Source organism: Dasypus novemcinctus, chromosome 19, assembly GCF_030445035.2.
Source record: "Dasypus novemcinctus isolate mDasNov1 chromosome 19, mDasNov1.1.hap2, whole genome shotgun sequence".
Lineage (NCBI taxonomy): Eukaryota > Metazoa > Chordata > Mammalia > Cingulata > Dasypodidae > Dasypus > Dasypus novemcinctus.
Window position 1 is genome coordinate 72,676,016 of NC_080691.1, and position 27,506 is coordinate 72,703,521.

Below are 27,506 nucleotides of genomic sequence, written 5' to 3' on the forward strand. Positions count from 1 at the left end.
AGTTACACCCAAAGTGTAAATACACAAGAGACATTCCCCCTGCTATATTTAGAATATTTTAATAGCTCCCAAGATTATGTATATATGGTTTCTCTTAATACCCTTGAGGCTAACATCAGTCTTCACAATGTGACTTGTGTCCCTTGTGTCCTCCTGTTATGGAAGTTGTTAAGGGGCCATATAAAAAAAGGGACTCATTAAATACAATTCTGAGAGGAACAGAAGCAGGTACTTGTATAGCTAACTCTTTTGATACTGAGAATGACTAATAAAAGTTAGTGCTTTGGGACAATTCCCAAACCACAGAATACAACTGCAAACTGCATAGGATCGTGTTATCATGCATGATTCTTGTGGGAGCTTAATTAGAATGGAGATGGGGAAGAACTTGGAATTGGTCTGCTTGAAATATTTAATGCTGAAAAATAATCACAGGTCTCAGATGCACTCAGAGTACATATAGTCTAGCAGCAATTAGCTATAAGTCAACTCTAAAATATTATCACTAGTTCAGAATTACAGGATTGTTCATTTTTAAAGAACAATTAGGTGTTGGGAATATGAGTATACTGAAAGATATAGCTAGTGCAGAAAATAGAAACATCTAATTAGTAGAAAAATGGCATTTACAGATAGACTGCAGAAGGCAGGTTTATTGTCCCTAGATTTATGTTGGTATGGAAGTTCTTCCCAGTCCTAGTGTGGATGGATAAACAAAGGTGGATGCCTATTATTCATGGAAATTTACCTATTATAGTAATATAACTGATTTAGACCAATACAAAAGATGGCCGATATGGGTTTGTTCCATGACTTAAAACAATGACAGCCATATACATTAAATACTAGAAGATTCATCTGTATTCTTGAACCAGTGCTTCATAGTAAGACTAGATGATGGCAAAGAAAAAAAAAGAACGAAAACAAACAAAAACTCACACAATTTTGCTCTCCAAAAGAATGGGTATCTCTTATCTCAGAATCCCATGCCTAAGCTCACATACACACTTGGGAAGCTCCAAATGGATGGATCTCCAAAACCATGGGGAGATACCATGGGGGCAGGACTACATGTGCTTGTTCAAAATTGTATATAAATCCCCACATAGTTCTTAGAATACAGTAAGTACTTTTAAAAAACTTAATTTATGAATGAATAAATGAATGACACCACACTTACCCACTGAAGCAAGGTTGCTATAGTTCTCCAGCATTACATCTTTGTACAGTTTTCTCTGAGAAGAATCCAGCAAGGGCCACTCCTTCTCAGTGAAGTCCACAGCAACATCCTGAAAAGTCACTGATTCCTAAAACATTGCACATATCCTGGGTCAGTAATAAAGCAGCTTATCAATGTTCACAGAAAAGATGGCTGAGAATGAAGACTGGGATAAGGGAACCAATACACAGTAGTTTTAGATGGGGTTCTTGGGACTCAGCATTTATTCTTTCCTATGAGATGATTTTGTTCTTTTTCATTACTTTAAGTTTACCTGCAAAGGGACCAAATTTCTCTTTCATTTTTAGCATGGCCTGAGAGCTTTGAGTATTACTCCCCTAACCAAGGGAGAGATTCCGGGTCAAAGTATGGGGCTGAGCATTTTGCAAGCATGAAAGAAACACCTGGTATGTAAATCATTTCCCTAACTTCTCTGATACCAGGACAGCCTCACATCGTTCGATGGCTCTCTCCCATGTCCTGATCAGGCATCAATTAGCCTGGATAAAGATCTGAAAGAACTCTTTAACATGTAATAGTAGAGGTATTCAAGGGAAGTACATCTACCACTACCAAACACTACCACTTATCATCTGCCACTGATATCTTGGTGTACCTGAGAACTAGCCCTTGTTGGCATTTGAGGCTCCAGGACATCACAAGTAAACAAGTCCACACTCTGGAGATAGGAGAACTCTTTTGAAGAAAGTTGAATTTCTGATTCCTGGAGACAGGGAGCATCCTCGGTAGACACAGCTAGAGGGGAATAGAGGATCCATAAGAATCAAAGCCAGACCAATGGTGCAACAACACACACCAGTCAGAAACACAATTCAGGAATTTGCCCCATACTATTTGAGCACCTACAGCCACAAACATGCATGTGTGCATACATACACATACAAACATACTAAGGAGCTAGATAGAAGAGTCCTACTCAACTCAGAAACAGAATATAGGTCAGTAGGCCTAGATAGTCATGAGGAAACGACATATATTCCCAATTTATAGGGAGAGAAATGAAGTTCTGAGAGGCAGAGCTGATACTAAGCTCAAGTTTATTAAAATAATAATAAATGAGATAGTTTGGTAACCCACCACCTGTCACCTTTTCTCACACACTAACTATACATACATATTCTCTCCCCTTCCCAAATCCATAAAGACCCTAAATCAGACCCAAGTCACCTGGGGGGCTCCTGGGGCTTCACTCCTATCATTTCTCAGTTCATCCATCCCCCCTTGAAGGCCCTCCCGATTATGATGCATCCCTTTTACTGCAGAAACTACTTTGTAGGGCAGGGAGCACTTAAATTTATTTCTGAAGATATGCATTGACCGAAGAACTTACCAAATGTGGGAGACAGATCGAGAGTTGCCATTCTTTGAGAATGACAGTAAATATGCCTGAACAAGAGGGTAATGGGAGAGCCAAAAAACTACTCTTCTTACTTTTGCAGTATTGTCTAGGAAAGCATCTGCAAGAAATAAGAGAAAGAGTAACAGTAGTAACTGAAGGTTTTCTGCCTCTCCTGCTTACTGTAAACAATTCTGTTTCTTCAGCATTTTCTTTTTAGAGTAGCCAAGTTGTTTGATCCTGGCCCTTTTTCTTACTTAGTTTGTAAAAGTTCCATGTAGGGTGTCTAAGATTCAGAATTCAGTTTTCCCAAGTAATATGCTACCTAGCACAACTCTGCTAAACTCCCTCACTCATTAAAACTTTAGCCCCAGATTTCAATGCTTCCTTTCAGTTTCAAGCCATGCCATCACTGAGGATGGATCTAGAATCCATGAGGATGGTCTATCTAGGACCATGTATCCCAATTTCCATTTGTAGTAGCCCCAAACTCAAAACAATCCATACACAACTAGCTATAACCTAAACGTGAAATCTGTTTCACTGCTCAAACTATGATTCAGAAATCTGCTCTCTGGAAAAAACCTCCCACATAACCTTCTTCTCATACTTCGGAGAGAATTCCAGTCCATCCTTGAAGGGATCAATTCCAACAAAACTAAGCAGTCATACTGATACTTTTACAAACTCAGTTATTAACCCCAAAGGGGCATCTACACTAAGGTAAAGCATTCTAGCCAATTTCCCAAAAACATTGTTAAAATTTCACCAGTTTTTCCAAATCTTAGACATTCTTACCTTTAGCCCTTACTTTCAGCAAATAATCTTGTATTTTACTTTGAAATAATCATGTAAAAAACAAACAACAAAGAATCTAGAGCTAATTAACAAATTCAGCAAATTAATGTGGTATGAGATCAAACATATAAAAATCATTAGTTTCTAAACTGGTAGTGAACAATCTGAAGAGGAAACTGAAAAATTCATTTTCAATAGCAACTAAAAGAAAAAAAAAATCTCGGAATACATCTAAACAAGGATATGAAGGATCTGTTCACAGAAGCCTACAAACATTGCTAAAAGAAATCAAAGACCTAAGTAAAAGGAAGGACATTCCATGTTCAAGAAATAGAAGACTAAATATTAAGGCATCAATTCTAACCAAAGCGACTTACACACTCAAAGATAATCCCAATCAAAATTCCATCTGCCATCTTTGAAGAAATGGAAATGCAAATCATCAAATTTATGTGGAAAAACCATCCATGTGGAATCTAAGCCCCCTCTCAATATAGAGGTGGAGTGGACATAACTTTCCCAGGGCCCACAGGACGGAGGAATAGAGTATGGATTAGAGTGGACTTACTGATATTCTACTATGGGACTATTGTGATTAGTAATGGAAGAATTTGTAGCACTGACGTGGAGAAAGTGGCCACGGTAGCTGCAGAGGGTAGGGAGAGGGAGAAAGAGATATGATGTGGGGCATTTTCAGGACTTGGAGTTGTCCTGGGTGGTACTGCAGGGACAGATGCTGGACATTGCATGTCCTGCCATGGCCCACTGGGTAGACTGAGGATGAATGTAAACTACAATGTAAACCCTATCCCTGTGGCGCAGCAGTGCTCCAAAATGTATTCACCAAATGCAATGAATGTCCCACGATGATGAAACAGGTTGTTGATGTGGGAGGAGTGAGGTGAGGGGGGTGGGGGTTATATGGGGACCTCTTACATTTTTTGAATGTAACATTTTTTAAAAAATAGAGAAAAAAAATATATGTGAAAAGATAACAGGTCTCACACAGCAAAAGCCATTTTGACAAAGAATAACAAAGCTGAAGGACTCATAATTCATGACTTGAAAACTTATTACAAAGCCAAAGTAATCAAATCAGCATGTTACTGGCATAAGGACAGAAATAAAGACAAATGGAATTAAACTGAGAGTTCAGAAATAAACCTTCACACCTATGACCAACTGATTTTCAACAAGAGTGCCAAGCCCACTTAAATGGGGAAGAATGGTCTCTTAAATATATGGTGTTTGGGAAAACTAGATTTCCATATATAAAGAATGAAGGCAACCACTAAACTTACTCATATACAGTCAATTCAAAACGGATAAAAGACCTCAATAGAAGATCCAAAACTATAAAACTCCTAGAAGAAAACATAGGGGAGCATGTTGAGCACCTTGGGTTAGGCAATCATTCCTTAAAGACTTTATATGCAAAGAACAAGCAGAAAAGAAAAAACTGATAAACGGGACCTCATCAAAATTAAAAATGTTACGTATATAGAGCTTTCATCATAAAAATAGAATAAAGCCTACACAATGGGAAAAAATATTTGGAATCCACATATCCAATAAGGGTTTGATATCTAGAGTATAAGAAATCCTACAACTCAACAACACAAAACAAACCAATGAAAAGATGCTCAGCATCGCTAGCGTTTAGAGAAATGCAAATCAAAACTACAAGATAAAGGAGAGTGTAAACTACAATGTAAACTACAATCCATGCTGTGTAGCAGTGCTCCAAAAGGTATTCATCAACTGCCATGAATGTACCACACTAATGAAAGAAGTTGTCAATGCGGGAAAAGTGGGGTGTGTGGGGAGTGGGGCATATGGGAATCCCCTATATTTTTTTAATGTAACATTTTGTGTGATCTATGTATCTTTTTAAAATAAATTAAAAATATATTTTAAAAAAACTACAAGATACTATTTCACACTAATTATATAAAGGCTACTATTTAAAAATAAGGAAAGTTAAGTGTTTCAAAGAATGTGGCAAAGTAGGAACACACATTCATTGGTGGGAATGTAAAGTGGTGCAGCCCCAGTGGAAGATAATTTGGCAGTTCCTCAGACAGTTAAACATAAAATTACCAAATGATTTGGCAATTTACCAAAAAGAACTGAAAGCAGGTACTTAACAGACATTTGCAAGCTGAAGTTCATAGCAGTACAATTCACAGTTGCCACAAGATTGAAGCAACCGAAGCATCCATCAACTGAAGAACAGTAAACAAATTGTGGTTTGTAAATATTATTCAGCTGTAAAAAGGAATGAAGTTCTGATACATGCCACAGAGATGAACCTTGAAAACTCATGCTGACTGAAATAAGTCAGACACAAAAAGACAAATATTTTAAGATCTCACTGGTAGGAAATCATTTGAATAAGCAAATTTATAAATTGAGTCAGAAACTAGAACAGAGGTTAACATGGACCATGATGGGGACAGGGAATGGAGAATTAAAGCTTAATTGGTGTAGAATTTCCATTTGGGGTGATAGAAAAGATCTTGTTGAACATAATTAATAACATTCAATTTTTTACTTCAATGTAATTAAAAGGGGAAATTTTAGGTTGCATATATTTTATTAGAATAAAAATTATTTTTAAAAACCTATAGGACTATACAACACAAACAGTGGACCCTAAAGTAAGCTATGGGTTATAGTTAGTATGGTTACAGTAATACTCTTTCATCAACTGGATCAAAGATACCATACTAATGCAAAATGTTAGTAATAGAAAAATAATATTTCTAAGGAAATATACATGGCAGTGTTAAGTGTTAAAGGAGAATGATGTCTGCATCCTATTCTCAAATGTTTAAAACATAATGAGACAAGATAAGGTGACCTACAGGTCATACAAATACAGATAGGCAAATATACATGATAGGTATATATAATCAGATCAAATGACATACCAAATGTAGCAAAATGCTAATACTTGGTAAATCTGGGTATCTGTATGGGGGCACACTGGAATTCTATGTATTGTTTCTGTATTGTTTTTGCAACTTTCCTGTAAGTTCGAAATTATTTCAAAATAAAAAGCTAAAAGAAAAAAGAGAAAGAAATAGAGAAGACCCTGTACTTTTGTCTCATGGGGATCTTCTTGATAAAAGGCCCAAACACTGAAGGATATAGCCAACACAAAGTCAATTTATAAGATGGAAAGATGTATTGCATTTGTTTCTTTGTTTTCTTAGCTCCTGGCATTCAAGGAAATCTCTTTCATATCCCTAACTGAATACAAACTTAAGGAACAGACAGCTCAGAGACTAATTACAGAATAGACATATTAAATTATCAACATGTACAATGTAAAATAAATAATAGGAGAGGTATATGGGGATGCTATCTTTTCTGCATGATTTTTCAGTAAACATAAAGGTTTCTAATAAAGATAAAGCTTTTCTAATAAAAAAAAGTCCCTTCACAAATGAAGCTCAAAACATTGCTGCAGGAAATTAAAAGACTCAAATACAAGAATCTGCAGACTCAGTTGCTATCAAAATTCCAGTAAGCCTTTTCCCCAAAATTGACAATCCCAATCTAAAATGGGAAAAATGCAAAGACATAGAGTAGCCAAAATAATGTAAAAGAAAAGCAAACTTTGAAGATCCACACTACTATTGCCACAGTAATGAAGATGGTGGAGAACTTAGAGCTAAGTATATACAAAGAGATCACTGGAACAGAACAGAATTAGCAACAGACCTATATATGCAGTCAAAGGATTTTCAAGAAGGGCACCAAAGCAATTCAACAGGAAGAAAAGACTTTTAAATAAATGGTGCTGAAAGAACTGGATCTCAATGGAAAAACGAACATGGACCCCTATTCTCCTTGTGTACACAAACACTAATTTGAATTTTAAAATATTTTTTAAGATGGATCAACATCTTAAAGTAAAATCCAGAGAGATTCTTCAAAAAGTTAACACAGAATTATCATATGACCCAGCAAGTTCACTCCTATACATATATCCAAAAGAACTGAACACAGGGACTGAATTACTTATACATAAAGGTTCATATTCATAGCAGCATTACTGTCAATAGCCAAAAGGTGAAAACAACCCAAGTGTCCATCAAGTGATGAACAGATAAACAAAATGTGGTATACACGTGGGAAGTGAATGTGGCTCAACTGACAGAGCGTCCGTCTACCACATGGAGGGTCCAAGTTTTGATCCCCAGGGCCTCCTGACCTGTGTGGTAAGCTGGCTCACGCGCAGTGCTGCTGCACACAAGGAGTGCCATGCCATGCATAGGGGTGCCCCAGGTGCAAGGAGTGCTGCCCTGCGTGAAAAAAGCGCAGCCCACCCAGGAATGATGCTACATACATGGAGAGCTGACGCAGCAAGATGATGCAACAAAAAAAAGACGCAGTTTCCCAGTGCTGCTGGATAATGCAAGCAGATGCAGAACACATAGCGAATGGACACAGAAAGCAGACAATGGGAAAGGGAAAGGAAAAGAGGAAAAAAACTTTTAAAAAATGTGGTATATAATTAAAATGGAATACTAGTCATAAAAAGGAATGAGATTTTGATGGATGTGGCAACACAGATCAATCTTGAAAACACGCTAAGTAAAATAAACTAGATACAAAAGGACAAATATTGTATAACTCCATTTATATGAAACAACTAGAATAAGTCAGAATCACAAAGTTAAGTAGTTAACAGTGGCTTAAGGAGAAGGGGAAATGGAGTTATGGCTTCATGGGTATATAGTTTCAGTTTGGAGAGATGCTATCTATTTTAGAAATAGTGGTGAATGCTGCACAACACTGTAAGTGTAATTAATGTCACTGAATTGTACACTTAAAATGCTTAAAACAGCATATTTTTCTTAAATGTATTTTACTAAAATTTTTATTTCCAGAGACTGTCTTCATGACCTTGAGGTAGCCAAAAATTTCTTAAGACTGGAAACAAACAGAACGAAACATAAGCAAAAATATAAAAAAACTGGACTTTATAAAAATTAAAAATTTCTTTCCAACAAATGATACTATTAAGAAAACAAATAGGCAAACCTCAGGTTGAGAAAAAGATATTTGCAGTACACAAATCTAAGAATTGATATTCAGATTATATAAAGAAGTCCTACAAACTAGCAAAATAAAAGAGGCAAAAGACTTATTATTAAACAATTCAAAAAATTAATTAAGTGGCCAATAATAAGCATATGAAGAGGTGAGACTCAAGATGGCCACATAGTAGGAAGCTTTAGCAATCACTTTTTGCAGCTAATCAGTCAGGTCCTTTCCAAATCAATAGTTTGGAGGACTCTAGAGACCAGAAGAACAGAGTGTACCATCCAGGGAAGAGTGGGAAGAGGAGATTGACAATCTGAGGTGAAGATTCCTGAGTAAATTTCTCCATGTTGCAGAGGTACTTGAGGAAAGCTCCCTTTCCCAAAAGCAGGGGAGAGAAGTGGCCTGGCACAAACTACAGCTGTTGATTTGCAAATTCCGCTAGCCTGATTCCAATCTTGAACAATGCCGAGGTTTAAACCTGATCAAGTCAGAATGAATCAGCAGTCTTTGTGCTGTCTCCTTCCCCAGGAGTGGAAGCAGGGAAGCAGGGAAAACATACCAGACCCCTGGGAAGGTAAGGATCAGATTCAGGTGTGCTGAACTGCTTACGCTCCTATATGCAGCAGGAGTGGTAATTCGGTGCAATTTGAACACTTTCTCAGTGCAGAGCAGGCAGATTCACCTCGTCCACCTCGAAAGTCTGCTGCGTACTAGGCCCCAATTCACCCCCGGAAAGAAAGGAAGTAAGCACTCTCTCAAGTGCAGTGCAGGCAGATTCACCCCACCCACCTTAAAGGGCTGTAGCACTCTTGGTCCTAAAAGCCCCAGAAGGAAGGACACAATTTCTCTTGGGCAGCGCAGACAAATTCAGCATACCCACCTTAATGGGCTACTATACTCTCATCACCAACGCACCCCATGAAAGAGAGGAACCTCTAGTAGTCTGATCATTCTTTCTACATATTACAGTTAGATCACCCCACCCACCTGGGGGCAAGGGGGTCACAAGGCATGACAGCTGATCAGAGAACTCAGATGTTAAGGGCCGAGAGCTGTGCAAAAGTTTCATCCTGGATATGCTGACAACCTCAGCCTCAACCACAACTCTAAGTCAGCTGAGAATGAAAGGCACAGAAAAACCTTAGGGTAGACAGAAACAACTGAATAAAGAGTGCTACCTGCTGGGTACTTAGGAAAGTATATATAAGCGGAAAAGTCAAGAGAAGACTGGAGGCCTTTAAGTCTCCTCTCCAGAGCACACTGGAATTGATCTACACCACCTTAATAGTTCCCCCCGGGCCTGTTCTGACTGATGAACTGAAACTGGGAAGACTGACGCCAGAGGGACACTCCAACCAAAACTAGTGCTCCAGGAAATAGTGACGAAAGAAAACAAAGAGTATTAAAAAAATACAGAGGCAAATAAAAAAACAAACACAACAAACAATAAGCAAACAGATGAGAGAGCCAACATGGCTCAGTGGTTGAGTGCCAGCCTCCCACATGAGGTCCTGGGTTCAATCTCTGGTCCCAGTATCTCAAAACAAACAAACGAACAAACAAACAGAACCTAACATTCGCAGAGGAGGAACAAGGGAAGTTTTAGCAAAAGGCCAACGAATAAGAAAGCCAAAGGCTTTCTGGATAGAACACTGTGATGGTTAAGCTCATGTCAACAGCTAACTGTAATACAATGGCATTTATGGACTTTAGTCACCACTGACTTTACTGCAGCAGTAAATCAGACTGCTGATTACAATTCCATCAGTCAGGGATATTACCACCAGCAATGAGTGACACTTTATCCAATCAGTTGAATGCCTTAAAAGGGGAAGTGATTCCAGCATTGAGTGAGAATTTCCCAGCTCATCTTTGGACAGCCAACATCTCCCAGAACTCACCAAGGACCTTCACTAGATTTTCATTGGAGCCCCTGGTTTCAGGCTGCCTGCAGAACCTGGACTTGTGCATCCCTATGGTCACGTGAGAGACTCTGATAAAATCTCTTACTATTAACAGATATCTCTTGTTGATTCTGTTTCCCTAGAGAGCCCTGACTAATACAAATAGCAATACTATGATAATTGAACTATGCCTCACAGACCTATATAGACCAGTGCATACTAAAACAGCAGGATATACATTCTTCTCAAGTGCTCATGGATCTTTCTCCAGGATATAATTATGTTAGGTGACAAAACAAGTCTCGATAAATTTTAAAATATTGAAATTATACAAAGGACTGTCTCTGCTGATGATGGAATCAAGATGGAAATCAGTAATAGGTGGAGACAAGGAAAACACAAATACGTGGACGTTTAAAGAACACAGTCTTAAGCAATCAGTGGGTCAATGGAGAAATTGCAAATGAGTAAATATCTCAAGATGGATTAAAACAGGAACACAACATGTTAAAACCTATGGGATGCAGTGAAGATAGTGCTTAGTTGGAAATTTATCAGTCCTCAATGTTTACATCAAAAAAGAAGAGTGAAAATCAAAGACCTAACTGAATACCTGCAGAAACTGGGGGAAAAAAGGCAATCTAATCCCAAAGTAAGCAGAAGGAATGAAATAACAAAGATTAGAGCAGAAATAAATGAAATTGAGAAAAAATAAAAATCAAAACAGAAAGTTGGTTCTTTGAGATCAATAAAATCTACAAATAATTAGCTGGACTGACAAAAGAAAAAAGAGAAAAGAGAAATAAAATCAGAAATGAAGGGGGGCCATTAGTACTAATGTCACAGAAATAAAATGTATCATGAGAGGATACTATAAACAAATGTATACCAACAAACCAGGTGAAATGGACAAATTTCTAGAAACACATGTACCGCCTACACTCACCCTAGAAGAAAAAGACCTCAAGAAACTGATTACAAGGGATTGAAACAGTCATCAAAAACCTCCCAAAAATAAAAAACCCAGGACCAGATGGCATCACAGATGAATTCTACCAATAGAACAGGAGGAAATGCTGCCAAATTTATTCTATGAAGCTATATTTGTAAGCCAAAGGGGTACTGATACAAAGTACCAGAAATCTGGTGGCTTTTACAAAGGGTATTTATTTGGGGTAGAAGCTTACAGTTACAAGGCCCTAAAGAGTCCAAATCAAGGTTACTTCCTCATCAAACTCTGTTGCCATGTGTTGAAGCAAGATGGTGGGCGATATCTGAGAGAGTTTAGTCTTCCTCTTTTCTCCTATTACTCGATGGGCCCAGCTTTTCAGCTGCTCTATCCTCTTCAGCTGCAAACTATCAAGTGAATCATTCATATCTCTTCTGTGTCTGTATCTTCTCATGTGTGTCTACTTCTATGTTCTCCTTGATTGAGTGCCCCTTTATATAGCCCACAAAGGGGGCGGGGATTCAAACTGAGTTGCATGGGACCTTCACAAAGTTAAATACTTTTGATCTTCAAAAGACTTTGTCAAGAAAGTAAAAAGGCAGCCTACTTTTTGGAAGAAAATATTTGGAAACCACATATCCAATAAGGGTTTGATATCATGTTACATAAAGAGACCATACAATTCAATAATGAAAAGACAAGCAACCCAATAAAAAATGGGCAAAAGACTTCAAGCTTTTTTCCAAAGAAGAAATTCAAATGGCTAAAAAGCACATGAAAAAATGTTCAACATCATTAAGGAAATGCAGATCAAAACTAAACTGAGATATCACTTCACACCTCATAAAATGCCCATTATTAAAAAGACAGAGGGGAGCCAGTATAACTCAGTGGTTGAGTGCTAACTTCGACATACAAGATTCTGAGTTCAAATTCCTGCCCTGGTACCCAAAAACAAAAAACAAAAAACAAAAAAAGCAGAAAATTAAGTGCTGAAAAGCTATGAAAAAAACAGGAACACTCCCTCACTGTTGGTGGGGATGTAGACTAGTGCAGCCTCTATGGAAGATGGTTTAGCCATTCCTGAAGAAACTAAATACAGAACTGCCATGTCAGCAATCCTTTACTAATATATTCAGAAGAACTGAAAATGAGGATGTAACTGACATTTGCACACTGATGTTCAGTGACACTATTCACAATGGCTAAAATATGGAAAAAACACAAGTGTCCTTAAACTGATGAGTGGATAAACAAGATGCGGTATATACATACAATGGAATCAATTCAGCTACATGAAGAAATGAAATCAGGATGCATATGACAACATGGACTTGAGAATATTATGTTGAGGGAAATAAGCCAGAAACTAAAGGACAAATATTGTATAAGCTCACTAACATGAACTAAATATGATGAGTAAGGGTAAGGTGGTAAACTCTAGATATAGGTTATTAGGACATAGACTGTGGGTTGAGAATGGGAGCCAATGCTTAACGTATGTAGAATTTTTAATAAGGTTTACTGTAAAAGTGTGGAAATGAATAGAGTTGGTGGTAATACATTATAATAATTCTGAGGACAACAATAGGGGGTATAATGGGAGATGAGTTTTTTTCCTTCTGGAGTAATGAAAACATTCTAAAATTGAGTGAGGTGATAACAGCGTAACTCTGGGATGAAAATGAAAGCCACTGAATATACACTTTGAATTGGACTGTACAAATCATGGGACTCTATAACACAATGAATCCTGTGGTAGAAGAGAGACTGTGTTAACAGAACAAATATGAGAAGGTTTTCTCACAAACTATAAGAAGAATACAATACTAATACAGGCAGTTAGTAATCGGGTGGGTTGGGGAAAAATACACCAAATATAAGATACTGGCTATAGGTTGTAGTAATATTTTGACAATGCTCTTTCATAGTTGCTAACAACTGGTTCACAACAATGCAAGGTGTTGATAGTAAGATGACATACTGGAGGCTTATATGATGATCTGCATGTTCTGTAAGTTCACAACTTTTACTAAACACTTACTGTTTATGTGTGTCCATATATAAACATCAGTAAAAAAATAATAAGCATGTGAAAAGCTGTTCAACATTACCAGTCATCTGAAAAATGCAAATTTAAATTAACAATATAGTATTTCAAGCCACTAGAGTGGCCAAAATAAAAAAAGACTATCAATACTAAATGTTATTAAGGATGTAGAATAACCAAAACCTTCATATATTGATCCTGGGAGTGTGAAAAGGTTCAACCAGTTTGAAAAACAATTTGACTTTTTTTTTAAAGAAGATTTACCACTTGACCCAGTAATTCCACTCTAGATACGAGCCCAAGGGGATTTAATATACACTCACATACATACATACACACAAACTCATACAATAAAGTTCACAAGAATCTTATTCATAATTATCTATCAATGAGAGAATGGATGAATAAATTGTGTTATGTTTACAGAAACTACTGACAACATGAAAACATGACAACATGAAAAAATCCCTTATGTTCACGAAAAGCCAAACACACACATGTGAGCACGGGCACGCGCACACACACACACACACACACACACTTACACAAAATGGGTAACTTGCAGGAAGATGATTAGAGAGACAAGACTTACTTCTTTTCCACAATAGAGGACAGGCAAAAACAGACTGGAAAAAAATGTTCTAGGGTTTAGGACACCAGGGGAAGGCTAGACACCACTCAGAAGACAGAGGGGCAAAGGTACAGAATCTCAATGAGATGTTTTTGGATATTCAGGTGTGCTTTCCCTTCCAAATAAATTTGGTAATTGGCTATTGTATTTCTGTAAAGTAGGCTGTTGGAGTTTTGATTGCTATTGCATTTAATCTATAAATCACTTTGAAAGGACTGTCATCTTCATATTATTTAGTTTTCCAATCCATGAACCTGGAATGTCTCCATTTGTTTAGGTCTTTGATTTCTTTTAGCAGTGTTTTGTAGTTTTCTGTATACAGGTCGTGTAATCTCGGGTTAAAGTGATTCCTAGGTATTTGAGAGTTTTTGTTGCTATTGTAAATTGAATTTTTTCTCGATTTCCTTCTCAGATTGCTCAATATTAGCATACAAAGTCATTACTGATTTTTGCATGTTTTTTTAAATTTTTTAATTATTATTTTATTTTATTTTTTTTATTATTTTATTTTTTTTTATATTTTATGATTTTTGCATGTTGATCTTGAATCCTGCCACTTTGCTGAACTTGTTAATTTAGTAACTCAGGTTGCTTTGTCCTAGACATTTTGGATTTTCTAAATCTAGGATCATGTCATCTGTGAACGGTGACAGTTTTACTCCCTCATTTCCTATTTAGATGCCTTTGATGTTTTTTTCTTGACTGTTCTGGCTAGAACTTCTAGTAAATGTTGAGTAACAGTGGTGACAGTGGATATCCTTGTCTGATAGAACATCTTGTAAATTAACAATTTGTTCAGTTTCAACTAAATAGGATGAATACACAGGAGGTAAACTCTAGAGTATGTTACTAGGAGGTAGAATATGAGTTGAAAATGGGAGCTAATGCTTAATGTATGCAGAATTTTAATAAGGCTTATTGTAAAGTAAATGTGGAAATGAAGAGTTGATGGTGATATATTACAGTGGGTTTAGCTAACACTGCTGATTTATAAAAGTAATTGTAGCTGAAAGGGGAAGTCTGTGGACATAAATGTCAGCTGAACGAAAGCTAGAGAACATCTAAGGAATGTGTAACAGTGATTTCAGTGGTGTATGAAAACTGTGGTTAATAATATAAATATAAGATGTTCTTTTCCAAAGTGTTAATATCATCCATCCGTACACAGGAACATTACAACTATGTAACTTATGGACAATAGTTAATAGTAATATTTTTGCAGTACTGGAAAGGAAGATATATTAGTTCTAATGGACAACAATAGGGTAACAATAGCAGTAAGAGATTTTTCCTTTTGGAGTAATAAAAATGTTCTAAAACTGAATGAGATGATGATAGCACAACTATGTGGTGAAAACAAAAGGCACTGAGTGTACACACTAAATGGACTATACAAGGCATGGGACTATATAACACAGGGAATCCAATGGTGCAAGGTAGACTGTGGTTAACAGAATATAAGAACGTTTGCTCATGAACAACCAATATACAAGACTAATACAGGATGCTAACAATCAGATGGTTTGTGGGAAAAACACACCAAATACAAGATACGGCTATAGTCAGTAGTAATATTTTGATGATGTTATATAATTTGTAAGAAATGTTTCTCAAAAATGCAAAGTGTTTGTTGTGGGGTGACGTACAGGAGCCCAGTATGATGACACGTTTGTTCTGTAAGTTCACAAATATTACTACATACTTACTGTATATGTATGTGCATGTACGAATGATATACTTCAATAAAAATTTATTTTTAAAAATTCCATTTGCCTTTTTTCCAGAAAAGTAAAATTAGCAAATTTATATGGAAGAGGCCCCAAAATGGCCAAAAACATCTTGAAAAAGATTAATTTGGAGGACTCACATTACCTGATTTTAGAGCATTTTACAAAGGTACACTGGCCAAAACTGCACAATATAGGCACAAGGATAGACATACTGACCAATGGGACTGAAGTGAGAGTTAAGAAATATACCTTCTCCTTTACAGTCAATTAATTTTTGACAAGGCTACCAAGTCCACTCAACTGTGAGAGAATAATTTCTTCAACAAATGGTGCTGGAATTACTGGATATTCATTTGCAAACGAAAGAAAGAGAATTCCAATCTCAAAACGTATACAAAATTAACTCAAGATGGATCAAAGACCTAAATATAAGAGCCAGGACCATAAAACTAGAAAATAATGTAGGGAGGCATTTATGAGGTCTGATGGCAGGCAATGGTTTCATAACCTTTACAAAGTACAAGCAATGAAAGAAAAATTAGATAAACTGAACTCCTCAAAATTAACTTTTGTGCTTCAAAGGAGTTTGTAAAGAAAGTGAAAAGGCAGCTTACTCAGTGGGAGAAAACTACATTTCAGGTAAGTGTCTAACACCCAGCATATATAAAGAAATTCCACACGTCAATAACTAAAGTTAAAAAATGGGCTAAAGACTTGAACAGGCACTTCTAAAGAGGAAATACATACGGTAATTATTAAAGGGTAGAGTTTGTCTGTTTTTTGGTCATGTTTATTATTACTGGAGTAGTGAAAATGCTCTAATATTGACTGAAGTAACGAGTGCATAACTCCATGATTACCAAATACCACTGATTGTAGTCTTTGGATGGAGTACATGCTTTATGAATATGAATCAATAAAATTGATTTAAAAAACCACTACAATGAGATATCATTTCATACCTACCAGACTGCCGGCTATTAAAAAAAACAACAACAGAAATCTCCACATGTTGGAGAGGATGTGGAGTGACAGAAACATTCATTTACTGCTGGTGGCAATGTACAATGATGCAGCCACTGTGGAGAACAGTTCCTTAGGAAGCGATGTATAGAAATGCCATATGTACAGAACTGTCCATGTAGAGAATACCGCGACTAGGTAAATACCCAGAAGATCTGAGAGCAGGGACAGAGAATTAGATATATGACCACTTATGTTCATTGCGGCATTATTCTCATTAGCCAAAAGATGGAAGTAACCTGTGTTCATCAACTGATGAATGAATAAACAAGATGTGGTATATTCATACAATGGAATATTATTCAGCTGAAAAAAGGAATCAAGTACTGATGCATGCAACAACATGGATCAACCTTGAGGACCCTATGTTGAGTGAAATAAACCAGACACAAAAGCACAAATATTGTAGGATCTCACTGACAGGAACTAAGTATAGAGTAGACTAATGGAGGTCTAGTCTGTAAGACAGGTTACCAGGTGACAGAATGGTAGTAAAGCAATGGTAAGCTGATGCTTAATATTGCAGAATTTATAATTATGTTGACTGTAATGGTTTGGAAATGGACAGAGGTGATGGTAGTGCATTGGTATGACTGAAATTAACAGCACCTAAGTATGTGAGTGTGTGAATGTGATTAAGGGGAAGTTTTGGGTTGGGTATCATTCTACAAGGAAAGCTAGAGCAATAAATGTGGGATTGTATAACACAATAAACCCTGTGATGGCTAAGGACTGGATTGTGATTAATAATACAAACGTAAGAATGTTCTTTCAGAATCTATAACAAAGTTTTGTCCTTAGTACAGGGTGTGCCAGGTTGATAGCATAAGGGTACGGGGGGGGGAAGAAATGTACCTAAAGCAAAATATAGACTATAGTTAACAGTAATATTTCAACGTTCTTGCATTAAGTGTTACAACAGTACCACAACAATGTTAAGTATCAAAAATAAGAGACGGGGAGATTGAAAACATTACATTTATTCTTAGAAAAATGTTATATGTCACAGAAAAAAAAAAAACGAAAAAAAATAAACACAAGAGAATACTTTACATGAGAAACAAGGCATGTATTTATGTTCTACTTGTCAATTAGCATATCTCTGATAAGAAGATAGAGGTAGGAATAAGGTCATGTATCCGACAGTGCCTTTTGAACTTCTTGAAATTTACATAGCTAAAGACTTCTATGGGATATAAATTTATCCTTGTATATGGTACATAGGATATGTTTTCCGGATAGACAGAAGCCTACAGTAGCTAACAAAATATTAAATTTCCTTCCTGGGGAAGTCTTGCTACTTCCTCAAGTAAGATGGCAAAAAGTTCTGGAACACTAAAAAAAAGCCTAATTATAATTAACGCCTAAGAGTTGCCTCCTGAAAAATTCCTTTTTACTCAAATGTGGCCTCCCTCTAAGTCGAACTCTGCAAATAAACTACCTTCCCCGACCCAACATAGGATGTGACTCCTGGGAATGAGCCTCCCTGGAACTGAGGGATCATTACTGTTGAGAAATAAAAAGCATAACCTTACAAAAATACCTAATAAGTCACTCCTGCCTCTGCTTCTGTAAATCAGCCTGTGAAAACATGGTCAAGCAGGAAGATATCTAACATGTAATTCCTGCCCCCGCAACTGTAAATCAGCCTCCTAAAGCACAGCCTTGCAGCTGCATTCTGCTTCTGTAACCCTGCTTGCAAAATTTTGCCTAGCAATGAGTCAGCCAATGAGCAAAAATTATGCTGATCCCACCTGAAATCCTATATAAACTTATGAAGACTGAAACACGGGGCTCAGAATTTGGAGACTGACTCTACTCTGGGCCCACGCATAATAAATCTGTTCTTCCATGTCTCCTAAGAGCCAGTTTCGGGTTTTTCTGCGGTTCAAAACTCCTGGCTTTGCTGCAACATTACCAAGCATTAATCAGCAATGCATTTGGAAAAATACCTTGACCAAAAGAGGGAAATATTAAATAAAAGAGAGATTTTCATAGCTAAAAGATCTCAGAGTTGGGAGGTCATTCTTGAGGTTAAACTTATGCAGGTCTCAGCAAGAATTCACAAACTGTCACAATAAGCAAAGCCTCAAATAAAAGTGCTCCTGTGGGCCCCAAGGATGTCCAGACACCACAGGTAAGGTACAGAACTTTAGGAAATCAATTGCTCCTTGGCTGGCCCTATCTGGAAATATACAAAAATCTATTTCCCCAGTATAATTTAGTTATATTCATTTATAAATCCCCTAATCATGATTCTTCTACTCCTTTTATCTGAACCTGTAATTTATCAATTTACATGTTAAGTATATTTCTCAGAGACTTAATTCTCCATATGTGATTGAGCCCTGAAACCCAACAGTGTTACGGCCAACTCTTACCAGCCAGCTCTTCAGACTTGCCCTGGACAACTAGCAAAACAATGACTGATAAACCAGCCATCCCAAAAACAAGGAGTATCTTCAACTGCAAGCAAAACAATTCCACTCCTCTGCCCCATAATATCTATATCCCTTATCAGCCTGAAGCAGAGAGGACATCATCCCAAATCCTTCAATATTGAGGAAAGAACAAAAATAAGGGGGGGAGTGTAACCATGGACCAAAGCAGATTTGTTATTGTAGTTATTTTATGTTTTAACTGAGTAACTTGTACCACTGATGTAAAAAAAAAATTTTTTATTTAATAAAAAAATTCCTAAGAATTACCTCCTGAGAGCCTCCATGTTGTTCAAATGTGGCCACTCTCTAAACCAAACTCAGCATGTAAATGCATTACCTTCCCCCCAGTGTGGGACATGACTCCTGGGGAAGAGCTTCCCTGGTGCCGAGGGCTTTCTAACAAGCACCAACTGGTGAAGCAACTAGACAGACACTGAAAAAAACGGAAACGGTAAAGACAAATGAGTTTATATGGCTAAAACCTTTCAAAGTACATTGGAAGGCCATCAGAAGGGTTGCACTTATGCGTATCTCAGCAGGATCTCAGACACAGCCAAAGTAGATACAACCCAAAGTAGTGGTGCTCCTGAAGCTACGGACACACTCAGGTCCTACGGTCATAACAAATGGCTCTTGAGTTCAGTGCCTTGCCAGTGGGCCCTACTTTGGAATCTGTGTTCCTGAGTGTGATGGAGGTGGACTCAGATGTGACCTCTCTACACATGCCTCTTCTGTCATTTTTACTGAATTGTGGTTGGCACTGGGGTTGGTGTATGCTTGGAGACTTGAATCTCTGGACTGTGTGCTGGCTGGGCCCCAAGACTCAGCAGAGTTGCAGCACCTACTCTCCAGTTTGTTGGACATGCACATGTCAGATAACAGGGAGGTGGGGATGGTCAACCATCACACTAGGGAACCGAGAGTCTATAACTGCAAGCAGGAGAATCCCCCCCATCAGCCATGCGGGATCTATGCCCCCTCTCAAATTATAGGCAGAGTGGGCATCACCATCACGGGGTCGTCAGGATGGAAGAACAAAATATGGATTAGAGTGGACTTACCGGTATTCTACTATAGAATTGACTCCAGCAATGGAAGAAACTGTATCACTGATGTGGAGACAGTGGCCATGGGAGTTGCTGAGGGCAGGGAGAGGAAAGAGGAGGTGTGATATGGGGGCATTTTTAGGACTTGGAGTTATCCTGAATGCAGTGACAGATGCAGGACATCATATATCCTGCCATAACCCACTGAATGGACTGGGAAAGAATGGCGTATATGGGATCCTTTCAGATTTTTTAATGTAATATTTTGTATGACCTATGTATCTTTAAAAACATTTTTAAAATCTAGAAAAAACAAAGTAAAGGTCACGAAGTGTCAAACATGAGGGTATAATGAAACCACAAATCACTGTATAAATCATCTCTTCTAAGATTTAAAAAAAGAACTAAAACACAGGATAACAAAACTACATAAATTAAAAGAGAAAACATATGTCAGAATCTAAATTTGATGAACAGGAATGGATAAGAATTCAACAAACAACAATTAAAATAATATTTAGAATGAGAAAAATACTCAAAAGAATTTAGAGGAAAGAAAATTGAAGTAGAAAAAAGACAACTTTTTAAACCCAAATATATTAATACAATAAGATGTTAATATAGTAAATGTTTCAATTAAAATACAAATATTGTCAAAATGGTTTAAAAATTATCCAGTTACACACTGTTTAAAAGAGACATCTAAAATATAAAGTTATTATAAGCCTGGAAATGAAAAGAAGATATATATGGCAAAAATTATAAAAAAAAAAAAAATGAAAAGAAAGTTGGCTTAAATGTATTAAATGGCTCAATGCAGAAAGGCTTACAAGAGAAAAATAAGGTGAAAAGGAAAAGAGGTATAATTCAAGAAAAAGCTGTTTATATGTTATATTAAAGCCTCAAAAACATATAAAACTACCACTACAGCTCTAAGAAAGTCAAGCAGACAACTCAGTAACTAAAAGACTGAATAGCAAGTTATTCACTGAATCAAAACAGCATTTCCTAACAATTTAAAATTTATGCATGCTTGGCGCAATAGCCTATCTCAGAAACTGGCATCAATATCTGGCTACAGAACAATGAAATTATCAAACAATCATTAAAAGATAACCAGAAAAACATCTCAAGAACAGAAATTAAAAGAAATACATTCTGAAGAACTCACATGTCAAAAAGCCAGTATAATATTCAATAATATTTAGAAATGAAATATAAGGAAAATATTACCTTGTAATTCTTTGGGATGTGATGTGCACCCAACATAAGGAACTAAAAGGATACAGCCCGAAAAAGTACACAGGAAAAAAAAAAAAAAAAGAAAATGTATCATAAAGTGATTCATTCAAAGCAAGAGATTTAAAAAAAAACCAAAACAACAAAATTGACAAAATCATAGCAGGATTTATTATTAAATAAAAGCAACAAAAAAACACTAGGAATGAAAATGTAATTAAAATTATAGCATTACAAATATAATAAAAGCATATTATGAACTTTGACTTACACATTTTAAAATTTCGATGGGATAAATTCCTAAACAAATTTCATTTACAACAATGAAATACAAAACCTAATGCTCTATGACCTTCAAAGGAACTGGAACAACAGCTTTAAAACTCTCCACAAAGAAAACTGAAGGCCCAAGTAGTTTTTCCAGGTACCACTTCCTTTTAAGGAACAAATGATTCTACATTTATAAGGAACAATGACTGTTCATATGCAAAGCACTCCAGTGTTTAGAGGAATATTCTTTTTTGAAGTTAGTTAGTTTTAACCTGATAAGCAAAAGAAATATTTCAGGTCAAATTCACTAAAATATAATCACACATACACAGGTCAAATTCACTAAAATATAATCACACACACACACACACACGGCAGCAGTACCAAACTGATAATGCGAATTTAAACTTACAAAATCAGTTAGTTTGATTCACACTAACATATAAATAAGAAAATCGTATTATTCATCATTCAATTAACAAACAGTATCAAGTACCTATGATAGACCAAGTATCATTAAAGGTGCTAGAAATACACCAATAAATAGGTATGAAAGTATATGCTGAAAAAAAATCACTTGTTAATAACCTACACCTAGCCATAAGAAAAACTCGTAAACTAGGAAAAGGGAGCTTTCTTGACCTGAATACAACTATCTATCTGGTTTGGGGATATGGTAGAGTTCTTTGTATGGGTTTTGTAACCCAGGATTAAGAATTAGTAAAAAGAATAATTATGATTACAAAGTCATTATATAGATGCCTTTATATTATAAAATAACCAAAGGTTAATATCTGAAATTTCTGAAATTGGCTGGATTTAGCCTAGACCTTCTGACCTTCTATTAAGTGACGGTCATTCTAAACATCCATTTATGGTTGCTCTAGACTCTAGACCTTTGCTTATACTTATTATTATGATGATAATTCTAAACTGACCCTTGTTTATGGTTCTATCAAAACTAGGCTCAGACTTGTATGCTTACTATTGTTATGGCAACCACTCCACCCTCCTGTTTAATATCCACTTGGAAAACCTTGTAATAACCTTTACTCTGTACTTTATCCCAAAACCTTGTGACCCACCCTTGTTTGGTGCCCACCCCCATCCTGTTCAACCCTTTATGGTTTATTAATGAAGAAAACCTGTGTCAGCTCTAACCCAATTACTCCATAGAATCTTGATGTTATAAAATATTAGAATTTCCGCAGATCCAGGAGGCAGTTTTGAGCCATTAGGCCACTGTGTTCCTTTGTTTGCAGAAACAAATTCTTTCTCTTCTGAAACCCCAGTGCTCAGAAATTGGTCTTTAGGGTGCATAAGGGAAAAAGAAGCTACATTTGCTTGGTATCAACTTGGTATTATTTCTGCAACTGTTCTGTAAGTTGAAATTATTTCAAATTTAAAAAAGACTAACTTGCCCCCAAAAAGCTTTCCAGCAAACACAAAACTTAATTCAGTACTCTATTCAATAATACTGAAACTCCCAGTAGGCAAAGAAAAAAAGTAACAAAAGTGTGTACGATGCAAGGGGGGTTATAAAGTTATAGATGCATTTCTTTATACAGGTAATAAAATTGTCTATGAAGAAAATCCAAAAACTAAACATAAACTAAGAGAATCAATTACACACTTTAGCAAGCTTGCTGGACCCAAACTCAATATACAAAGCAGTTAGGGAAAACCTGAAATTTCTGAAATTATACCATATGTACTAGTACCAAAAATAGAGATCTTGGGAATAAATTTTTTTAAAAAAACTTTTTTAACAAAAAAAACTTTTTTCTTTTTTGCAGGTGCTTATAAAACTTTATTGAAAAGCATAAATGATGGAAGTAAATGGAGAAATAATTTGATTAGGAATTCTAAGATTCAGGGGCATAAAATGCTAATATTCCCAAGATATTAAGAAAGATTCAACACAATTTGAAAATAAAATCCCAGATGTAGAACTTGATAAGTTGACTCTAAAATATATATGGAGCAGCAATCTGCTAAGAACAGCTATGGCATTCCTGAAAATGAATGGATGGAGACACATTCCTCTACAAGTTAATTAGAAATCTCTAAATTATAAACTGTTAAAATAATTAAGCTTTGGTACCCCTGTACTGTCGCAGGGATAGGCATTTTGACCCAGAAAAAAGAATATTCCTGCATATATAGAATATGTAATTTATGGCATAGATGACATTTCACATGGGAAAAACAAAGATGGACCTGAACCTTTATGAATACCACACATCAAAAGCAATTCCAAAGGGATTAAGCAATTAAATGTGAAGACCAAAACTAAAAGTAAAAAAGAAACAATGCAGAGCAGTTTTAATCTTACATAAAAAACCCATCCAAAAATGAAAGAATTGATAAATTGGACTACATTGACAAGAATTTATCAAGACAACACAGAATGAAAAAGATACAAATTGGAAGATATCTGCATCATAAATACAACAGAAGATTAGGAATGCAATTATTATAAAACAAAAGTCCTTAAATAGGAAAAAGACAAATCTATAGAATGCACAAAATTGTGGTATATGTGTTTTCACTGTAATGTGCATCAACATGGATCAATTAAAAGGTATGTGAACCAAAAAGGAAGTCCCCCCAAATATTTACAGGTATGATTCCATTAACAAATTAAGAAATGCATTTTTGGGGAAACATGCAAGCAGTAAAATCCATAAACAAAAAAAGGGGAAGCGGATGTGTCAAGCAGTTTGGTGCCACCTACCAAATAGGAGGTCCGCGTTGGGTTCCCAATGCCTCCTAAAAAAGAGCAACAAGATAGTAAGCTGACTAAGCAATAAGATGAAGCAATGAAGAGACACAATGAGAAAGCACAATGAGAGAACGAATAATCAGGAGAGGAGGTGGATTCAAGTGCCTCCCTCCCACATGGGAAGTCCCAGGTTCCTCTATATCTCCTAAAAAGATGAGTACACAGCGAGCACAAACAACCGGGGGTGGGGGGAGGGGAGAGTTTAGAAAGAAATAAAAATCTTAAAAACTAATGGGAGCAAGGAAGATAGTTTTTTTAAAATGTCACAAATTTTAGGGGGTTAATAATCCCTTCCTTGGCCTGGTTTGTGGATTCGGTTTATTGTTGCAACCTTTTAATTGTACATATACAAGTTAATAATTTATTTGGCGTATGTGTTGTTTACCCAAAAAAAAAATCTGAAAAGGATAATCGGAAAACATAAACCAAGAAGGTATATATCAATGCGAAATGTCAGTTATCAAAATAGTAATGGATTAACTCTCAAGCTAAATAACAGAATGGTGAATTCAATTTTAAAAATCAGTTACAGGCATTTTAAACAAGGGTCAACTAAAATTTAAAAATGAGCACACCGAAAGGTTAAAGTTCAGGAATAAAAGTTATTCCAGGCAAATGCTAACAAGAAGAAATGAGTGTGCCTACATTACTATCAAACAAAAATAACAGCAAACAAATGTGTATTATCCTCGCGGTCTCCAATTCCTGCCTAGCTTTTGAACTCAGTTCGGCCAGGATTTTCCGCCCCCATCCCAAGCACTCAGCTCTCTGAGGGCACCAGTGCCTCCTAAGTCCCTAAATACGGTGGTCCTCGAGTCCCCAGCGTTTCAAAGTGCTTGTCGCAGGGTCTAAAACACTACTGTCGTGGATGCCTGTCTACGCGATCTACCCCTCACCCCCACGCCCTTTACTTCTCCCTGCCTCGTAGGCCTCTTGCATCCTCGGGAAAGCCGGGGGTGATGGGGTTAAAGTGAGGAACGCGGGGCTTACAAGAATGGGGGGCAGAACCAGGTAAGCGGAAATCACGGAGCCGCCGCCGAAGGGCCGAGAAGGTCCCAGTCTGCTAGTGGGGAGCAGAGTGGGGGAGATGAGTGGGGTGGGAGCTAACAACACCGCAAAACATTGTGCAGCGTACCACTCCTCTGCCCATGTGTCTCGCAGCAACCGCCTCACGAAAGTAATGGCTTCCGCTTCACTTCCGACTCCCAAATCTCGCGCAATTTCATTGACAGCCTCTGACCCGGAAACAGGGAGCGAAGGTGCTTCGGGGAAACGTAGTTCTCAAGCTTAGGCGGCTACAGCGGCAGTGCACTGGTGGACTCTGACCGTCCGGCGCATTCCCCGACTTTTAATTGCTCTAGTGCTCCAGGTTTCCTCCGTGAGGCTTTTTATCGTTCGGTAATCATTCACTCTGTGGTAGAAGAAAATCTCACCGCTTTAAAAACTGTTTCTCAAATGTCCATCCATAGCCCACATCTCTACCCTGGCAGATTCGTAGGCAACTACATATGACTCGTTCCCCACTTGGATGTTTTATACACATTTTAAAATGACACAAATCGAACTCTTGACTTCACATTCTGAACCTCAAATAATAGCAATCCCATCGTTCCACTTGTCCAGTTTAAACATTGGCAACGCCCTCGACCCTTTTATTGGCCCAACACTCATATTTGATCTGTCAACAAACGCTGTCAGTTCTACCTTCAACACCAACCCAGAACCTGACCACTTTTCCAAAAATGTTTTTCTTGTTCCCGAGTCAGAAAGGACGTGACGGGAACCTGGAAAATCGGAGTTTTGAAATAGCCGAGCCAGAAAGTAAGGAGGTCCAGCTCCACCTGGATTGAGGGTGTTTACCTGGAGAAGGTGTTCTTACAGAGGTTCAAAAGGGACCCTTGCTGGTCCCCTGACGCGAGTTCTATAATAATTTCTACTTCACCATTTGGGTACCTGGATTAAATTTCTGATAACACCCAGTTTCTCTTTCTGTGTAAATGAGTCACCTCCTGAGGTTGCAAGGCTCAAAGGGAACCCAGGAAACTGTGACCTTCCCCTTGGGAGGACAAATAGAGCTGTGGCATAGGGTATGGGGTGCCCTAATCAGACCTACACTTCCTCTCTCCCAACAGGATAGAGGTTTGTGTCCAGGCAGACATTTCCCCCACCTCAGTGAGGAGGTAGGTAGAATGAGCCCCCAGTTAGTAAGCGGCAGAATAGAAAGGTCTGGACTCATTCCTCTGACCCATTTTTGGCCCTTATACCTAAGCCCTGCCAGATATAAGAGCCCCAACCTTCAAATCCTTGTAGAGGAGGCGGAGGAAGGAAGGGGAGAGGAGAGGAGAGGCAGAGAAAGGAAAGAAGAGAAGAAACATACAGGGTAGAGATTAGTGAGTGCAGGAGTCCCAAAGATTGTGGAGATTGGGGACATGGATGGAGGAGAGAGGAACCTTGTAGATTGACTGCAGAACTGACCCACCACAGAGAAATCAATATGGATGGAGAGGCTTGGGGCAGTAGGTGCTTCTGATCCAGACTGGGGAAACTGGAGAGCAGGTTGCGGTTGGACCTTCAGTATTCAGAACCAAAAGAGGAGGAAGAAATCTGCTTTTCAAGGGGCAGCTGGCAGAATAGTAGAGAGCTCCAAGAGTTAGCTTGTTTTCTACTGCAGTTAGCAATCAGCCAGAGCCTATCTAAATCACCTATTTGGGAAGCCCAGGAGACCAGAATATCATCCTGCAACAGCCTTAGAAGAAAGGAAGGAGGAAACCACCCATCTCCAATGAACATTCATGAGTAAAGCACTCCATGCCGTGGAAACTGAGGTCCATCCCCTGCTGGTGGGGCAAGACAACTCAGGAGCTAATCCCTGGCTAGAGTTGGAAGCTCCATTTCCCAAAAATGGAAGGAAGAGAGGGTTGGTCATGAACTTCTGATTCTATTCACCATCTACTGAATAAATTCATCTGGCTAAAGTCCAATCATAAGTAAAGGTAAAGTTTGAAC

The 27,506-nt window shown here is 37.4% G+C and overlaps 1 protein-coding gene across 1 annotated transcript in view; it reads right to left on the reverse strand.

The window, feature by feature from the left end:
* Positions 1-25,695, reverse strand: part of ZNF317 (zinc finger protein 317) — a 31,202-nt gene extending 5,507 nt beyond the window's left edge. The window contains exons 1-7 of the mRNA XM_071209960.1: positions 25,491-25,695; positions 24,453-24,487; positions 21,440-21,481; positions 20,222-20,299; positions 2,672-2,697; positions 1,836-1,975; positions 1,181-1,307 (exon numbers count right to left, since the gene is read on the reverse strand). Of these exons, the coding sequence (XP_071066061.1) occupies positions 1,181-1,307; positions 1,836-1,859 (151 nt within the window). The 5' untranslated portion in view covers positions 1,860-1,975; positions 2,672-2,697; positions 20,222-20,299; ... (1 more) ...; positions 24,453-24,487; positions 25,491-25,695. The remainder of the gene's footprint in view (positions 1-1,180; positions 1,308-1,835; positions 1,976-2,671; positions 2,698-20,221; positions 20,300-21,439; positions 21,482-24,452; positions 24,488-25,490) is intronic.
* Positions 25,696-27,506: the final 1,811 nt, after the last annotated feature.